The 6,881-nt window shown below is 45.7% G+C and overlaps 1 protein-coding gene across 2 annotated transcripts; it reads left to right on the top strand.

The window, feature by feature from the left end:
• Positions 1 to 975: 975 nt before the first annotated feature.
• On the top strand, positions 976 to 4,112 carry LOC119307504. Of its 2 annotated transcripts, none has more exons than XM_037583577.1 (5): positions 976 to 1,131; positions 1,625 to 1,821; positions 2,692 to 2,910; positions 3,014 to 3,144; positions 3,591 to 4,112. In XM_037583577.1, exons 1-5 carry the CDS (start codon positions 1,042 to 1,044, stop codon positions 3,791 to 3,793), a joined length of 840 nt encoding a protein of 279 aa, XP_037439474.1. In that variant the 5' UTR covers positions 976 to 1,041; the 3' UTR covers positions 3,794 to 4,112. The 2 variants fall into 2 exon arrangements, with proteins under 2 accessions (XP_037439474.1, XP_037439475.1); XM_037583578.1 differs by having other exon boundaries at positions 2,695 to 2,910; positions 3,591 to 3,994.
• The last annotated feature ends 2,769 nt before the right edge of the window (positions 4,113 to 6,881 follow it).

Raw genomic sequence — 6,881 nt, 5'->3', positions numbered from 1 at the left:
GAATTGACTGCCTGCTATGCACTCTTGATAGCTATTCAGATGTGGCACCGAACATGGTCATCTTGTTGGTTTGGCGCATTTGGCAGCCGAGGAATGATATGGTACATGGGAACGACGTTCCTCCGGTGATGTCCTATGTTGACTTCTTATAGATCATAGAATTTTGACTTAAGAGATTCTGAGGGGAAGATGCCAATGATGGTTGATGTGATGTGGCGGAGGCCTTTACTATCCTAACACAGGTCTGTCAGCGTCGCCGGCTAATCAGACGACACTTTGGAGTGTCTGTTTTTTTAAACTGGAAGACACAGCTACTGCATGTATGGTTCTTTGGTGCTACGATGGGAGCGTAATGTTTGCTGCTTATAGATACATGTTCAACTGCAATGGTGCACCCGAGGGGGAGATGCATGCGATAACGCAAGGTATGATGCTGACCATACAAGATACAGGTATTCGGGTTGTTTGGTTTTGCAGCCTAAGGTTGCCATGCCTAATCTAGTCGTGCCACAATATTTTAGACATGTGTTTAGTTCATTGCCACATTTATGACCTCCACACTTTTCTACCTACCTACATGGTCCACATATCATACACTTATTTTTTTATCAAATCTTGCCATACTTGTGATGGATATTTTGTTAGCCATACATTTTGTAGCAGCCACACTTTATTTAAGCTTAATTGTGGTAAAGTTAATCATGAATCAAACAGGCTCTTCGTGTCATTGTTCGGTCGGACTCGGAGCTATCATTTTTTCTTCTTAATGGGCCTATCAATGTTCTGATGATTCATTTGACCGCGCTCACCGTGTCAAACCACCCTGGCGTTGGTTCAGGCCGAGGCGAGAAGACCATCGACCATCACGCCAACGGACGCTGCGCACCGCTCCTGTGACGTGCACCCGCAAATCTGGGCCGTCCATGCGCCCACCAACAAGAGGACGATCCCCTCTCAGATCGTATCGGTATCGCACCCGCAGGCAGTCAGGCCCCACCCACAGAAACACGGACCTCTCCCCCCTTCTCGTCTCCCACTCCCATGGCGGAAGCCGACGCCCAAACCCAGAGCAACGCGCACTCCTCCTCGCCGCCGGCGGAGGCGTCGGGCGAGCCGATCCGGCCGCCCCAGGTCAGCACCCTTCTTCCCGTCCCTTAGATTTCACGCGTTCCTCTTTTCGTCCGTGCCAAGCGCGTGGAGCCGTGGCGTAGCGGGAGGCCGGGTCCTTGCCCCCACGGCGCTCAGATTCAGGGCGTGCTCGTGTTCTCGAGACGGAATTAGTGAGTTCCGAGGTGTGATTCTCGTGGGTTCCGTGGGGGAAGGCCGGCGGTGCCCTGGGGAAATCTCCGCCCCTTTTGGGTCGTTCCTCCGGCGATCCGGTCAAGGTTTCGTTGCTGGCTTGCAGCTGATGCACGAGTTAAAGCTGGTTTCGATCTCGTCTGTGATGGATTTGACTTGCCCAACTCAAGATTCCAGGGAACACTTTGTAGTTTCAGTGAATTAGTTGAATTAGTCGTGCTGAATGCATTAACCTATCTTTATACACGCAGCTTTATTTTGATTTCTTTCTGAAACATCATGTCCCCTATCGAATGCTGCATTGTTTCCGCTTGCTATAATGCAGGTAGGCGCTCCAAGTGCTGCTTCTCCGACGTTTCCGCTCATGTACCCGATGCTCGTCCCAGGGATGTTCTCCCAGCAGGGTATGGATGACCAGGCTCAGGGTCCAGGGATATATGCCATACAGGAGAATCAGTTCATGGGGGCGATGGGAGGTTACGCCCCAAAGACATTCATACCGCTCGCTTACAATATACCAACGTGAGTTTTTTGTTCCTAAGGTAGTGATTTCTGTGAAAGTCATAATCTGATCATACCAATGTGAGTATTTGCTCGCTTGAACATGTTGAAGTGGGAATATGCAATTAATGCGATAAACGGTTTGCAAGATCTATCTTGAGTTCCACATACTTAATCTGTTGGCTTCTGTAGATGTTTTCAGAACAAAAGCAGATCTGTGACAAAACTACAGAATAAAACCTTATATTTTAAGGAGTTGATTAATTCTTGGATTATTGGTTTTATGTTTTTCCATGAAATCCTTTACACATTCTTCTGGTTTAGTCAAGCTTGGGTCAGCGCACAACCCTGCCAATTTGGCATGCACACAAATCTCTTCAGTTGTCATAAAGAATCAGAGGCAGTGTGCAAACTTCAGTGGTCTTTCTTATTCTATCTAGGGACATCAAGAGAAGGTTCTGTTCTGTTATAGGCTTATAGCACATATAGTGACCTTACCGTAGAATAGACATAAGCCATAATAACATGACTAAAAAATAGCAGGCACCTTTTGCGTTAATTACAGTAGTGGTTTCCATAAATGATTAATTTGCTTCAGAATTTTATGAGCATGGCAATATCCTTTTTGCTCAAGTAAATTTACTTGAACCTTTCTTAAGTATTGCTTTTGATGCTGTAAGTTTAAGTGAATCCATAGAAAATTTAGACTCACCTGCCCTGCATATACGAGAGGTTTCATGAAGATGTACTCTTTCGTTGATAGGTTACCAAAGCCTATGCAGTTCTCTACTATGTTAAATTGTCTTCTTATCCTGATTCAGGAATATCTGTGACCAGTTAAAAGCACCATGGTTGTACTCTCTACTTATTTCTTCCATTGTTTTGTGTTAGAAGTGAAAGTGTCGGTCCATTGGCTGGAGAGGAGCAAGGACAGGATGCTAGGCAGCAAAATGGCCCTCAAAGACAAGTTGTTGTGAGGAGGTTTCACTTTGCTTTTCAGCTTGATCTGGCTCTGATCATCAAGTTAGCAGCAGTGGTCTTTTTGTTTAGCCAAGAAGGATCAAAACAAAGGCTGTTTCTTCTCATATTGTTTGCGTCCATGATTTACCTGTGAGTTCTTGGCTTACTTTGACTTTGATGCTTCATTGCTTGTTATATTCTTGTATAGCCTCTGTTTTGTTGCTAGATAACCATGGGGTTTCATTTCTTCCAGATATCAAACTGGAGCGATTACACCTTTCTTAAGATGGCTCCAGCGGGCGGGAGGTGTGGCCGCTCGTCCGCCACAGGCTCCTGCTAACCGTGCTCCTCTGGCTGCCCAGAATGATGGCAACGAGCAACCTGGTAGACATCCTTTACTCTCCATAATCTGCCACTGCACTTTCAAACACCAGATCCACTCCTGTGAATCTCTAAACACGACCATAATATTATACTTGACCTTTTCACCACTATCACTTCAGTGGAGGTTCATACTTGTTTCTTTATGGTTTGCAAGGCAGAAAGTTTCCTAGCACTTGCATGAACTAAAGTTGTATAAATATCACAGTGGCCATCGGTAGCACCAATAAATAGGATGGATGTGGAAGTTATCTTTTCATGCTGACCCCTTGGCTCATGAAATAACATTTCTTGCTGCAATATGTTAGATATTCTCTGATTGTCAGGCATTTGCTCCAATTACTAATATCTTTATTATAACAAGAGGCGCCAATAACCGATATATGTTTCATTTAGTTGGCAGTATCGATGTAATTAATTCGTATATCAATTCACTGTCTGCTTCTCAGGTGGAAACCTCGCAGATCCTGCAAACCCTGACCAAGCCGCGGAGAACCAGGAACCAGGAGCAGCAGCGGGCAACGAGAACCAGCAAGGTGCAGAGGGAGAAGCAAACCGGCGCAGCTGGCTCGGCGGCATCTTGAAAGAGGTCCAGCTGGTCGTTGTAGGGTTCATCGCGTCGCTTCTTCCTGGTTTTCAGCACAATGACTAGGTGAAAGTCTTCCCGTGGCAGAATCGAATATTGGCACCGTAACTGTTTGTTGTGACATAGGGAGGAAGTACAAGCAGAGGATATATATAAAGCGGGTTCAAATAAGACTTGTGTTGCATATGCTTGTTATAAGATTGACTGAATGCAGTGCTGTTGTACATCTTGTTTTCGTTTCAAGTGCTCTAGTTTCCTTTGATCTTTCATCTGGTTTATGAAGTATGAACTTCTTGAACCTACGGGCATCCATGGTGCAGCTATCACCACTCAAAGAAAATGTAAGTAATTCTTTTTTTTTATCATATGGTGAATGAAGATCACAGATATGAGTTCCTGAGCGCTATACCTGTGTTATGCATTTACGATCTTCATTTTATGAGCTGTAACCTTTCTATGCGAAAATTGCAAGCTACGCCTCAAATCTAATGATGCTAGGTGATGCTTTTTTGTCCTTTAACGATGGTCCATGCTCTATGAAACTATGTGATACTGCGCGCGCGCACGCGCGCGCACACACACAAAAAAAAAACTCATTTCACTTTGAAATTATCGCCAGCAATTTAACTCATTGATTCATCCAAATTCAACTAAACTATCACGAAGATTTAACATCAAATATGACAAACACGCACTGCAGTGCGCGGGCATGCACACGCACACAGACACTTTCTTGGAGAAACTTTCAATCTACTCATAATCTATCGTGGCAGTACAGAGAACAACAGAATTAACAAAACTACAAACAGGGTTCGTGGACCACCAATGACTCCAAACACTGGAGTGAGTCGAAGACGCGTCGTCGTCATCGTCTACTCTTCACAGAAGCTGGGTAAACCTTGTTGTAGTAGACGGTCGGAAAGTCCTCGTGCTAAGACCCCGCAGGACCAACGTAGCAAGCAATAACTATCGCCAATGAGGAGAATTGTAGACCCTAGACCGAAAGTAACAAACATGTAACCACATGAACAAAGATTGGATCCAAACAAATCCACAGAAGACCAGCACCGATCGAATCATGTGAGATACGACGGAGAAACACATCCACATGCCCTTCAACGACGCTAAATGCATAATCTGGATAGGGATCGCCGTCGCCACATAGCCCCAACCAAGACTTTGACCTAACAAAAAACAATAGCGGGGTCCCTGCCATCGGGAGGCAAGACAGACCAACGGTGGCGTCGACAGGAGGAGGTAAAACCTAATCGCCTTGTGGGGAGGAGGAAACGATTTTACACACTCTCTTGCTCCATGACTTCTGTTAGTCATATTTCTCACCTCTAGATGTTTTTACTTTGTTCAACTTGAACCCCCGACGTCTTGACAATAGTTGACGATCCATGTTAAGTCAATTTTCTTTCATGGACGTATCCCTTTGCCTTTTCTAACGCATGCCCACGCACTAGGGTTTCTCCGCCTCCCATCGGCGTCGGCGCCTATCCGCATCGTCTCCGGTGACCTTAGAGCCGTTGAGGAGCAATGGACCTTGGCCCTTGCCAGTGGGAAGATTCCTGCTCTGTTTTTAGGTGTTCTTTTGAGGTTGATTAGTGTTTGTGTCCTTCTCAGGAAGGTGAGGCAATGACGGCTCCCTGAAGATGGAATAAGCTTCTCCCGGCCGAGCCCCCGACCTGATGGTGTGTCTAGCGTTGTCAGAGAGCGCGTGGATGTGTGTCTACGTTGATATCGTGGGATTTGGTCGATGTTGGTCTTCAATGGATCTACGTGGAACCAGTCTTCATTCGTGTGTCTTTATGTTGGATCCTTTCAATCTATGTTTCTATTCATCGACAACAGTTGTTCTGGTGCACTAGTCATGTGGGATCTTAGTACGACAATTTTCTGACTGTCTACTATAATAAGTTTTCCCCTGCTCTACTGAGGGAGGGGCGATGATGGCGGTACAATTTCGGCTCGCTTCAGTGTTTGTAGTCATCGCCAGGCGGCCTACACGGACCTGGATGTATTTTTTTAGGGGTAAAGGGAGATCTCTATTGCTTAAGGTGGTGCATTATTCTTACAAAGTTCAACAACTTCATCTAAGCCTCCCCTAACCACACCGCAAGGCGAGGATTGCTACGCCAGTAGGTCGCTAGCCCATGACTAACTTCTTTTTAGTATGGCTATCTTAGCAATTAGAATCTTCCTATCACATTTCCTCAGCTCCTTGATCTCTCGTATTGCCACCATATGCCTCGACCGGTTTTGTAAGTAGCATGTAACATGAACATTGCCTCAGAGCACTCCAGCTCCAGATGGATGTAAATTTATTATTTATAGCGTTCCTTGTACAACTATGAGTCCATGACAGACGATGAACAGATTGAAAGTTTTTTCCCATAATTTGTTTGCATTGTTTTCATTTTCTTTTTCACAATCACAGTCATTCTGCATTGTAGGACGAAGCATATCGGATGCACCTGATAAACAAATAGCATAATCATCAACTTGGGGTTTGATGGTTAGGACAATGATATCCCAATTCACCAGATGTCCAGTCCTAGACTTGACATTGGTGCTCGCATTTTTCTGGATTTATTCCAAGACTTCCTGCAACGTGCGTTCAGTCTTCAGTGAGAGGGGGCGTTCCCGTTGACTACGAAAGCGTCTGCGGCGATTTCATCAATCTCAAGATGAGGTGCAAGCTCAGCCTCTCAGAGGTGATGTGCGTTCGTACATTTGTCTGACGAGTGTGTGATGTGAGCGTGAATATGAACGTCTGCGTTACCACGTTAAAAAAAGCTCAATCTTAGCATGGGTGACGGTGCATCTTGATGCCTATCCTATCTAACTTTTTTTTTCCTACTCCATGTAACTTTCAAATGCTGGGTGTAGTAATCTTTTCAGCACACAAGAAAAAAAAAGGCTAAGCCCATTGGGAAAAAAGAGAGGAAGAGGCTGAAAAACCACCGGAAAACCGCGGCCAACACGCACGCACGGCCATTGCCATTGCGTTGGGCGCCGCCGCGTAAACAGGGGCTCCCTTTCCGGCCGGATTAACCACGGTTTTATACTCCACCACGTCAACATCAACGCCCACCCCACCTCCACGGCAGCCAGCCCATCGCCGCCTCTTCTTCCCCTCCCCTCCCCC

Source organism: Triticum dicoccoides, chromosome 5B, assembly GCF_002162155.2.
Source record: "Triticum dicoccoides isolate Atlit2015 ecotype Zavitan chromosome 5B, WEW_v2.0, whole genome shotgun sequence".
Taxonomy (NCBI): Eukaryota; Viridiplantae; Streptophyta; class Magnoliopsida; order Poales; family Poaceae; genus Triticum; species Triticum dicoccoides.
Note: the sequence above shows the minus strand (reverse complement) of the source record. Positions and strands in the feature narration are given on the sequence as shown.

Coding starts and splice junctions, on each gene's coding strand:
- LOC119307504 (XM_037583577.1), top strand. CDS start 1,042: ATGGCGGAAGCCGACGCCCAAACCCAGAGCAACGCGCACTCCTCCTCG. Junction 1,132..1,624: donor AGCCGATCCGGCCGCCCCAG/GTCAGCACCCTT, acceptor GCTATAATGCAG/GTAGGCGCTCCAAGTGCTGC. Junction 3,145..3,590: donor TGATGGCAACGAGCAACCTG/GTAGACATCCTT, acceptor TCTGCTTCTCAG/GTGGAAACCTCGCAGATCCT.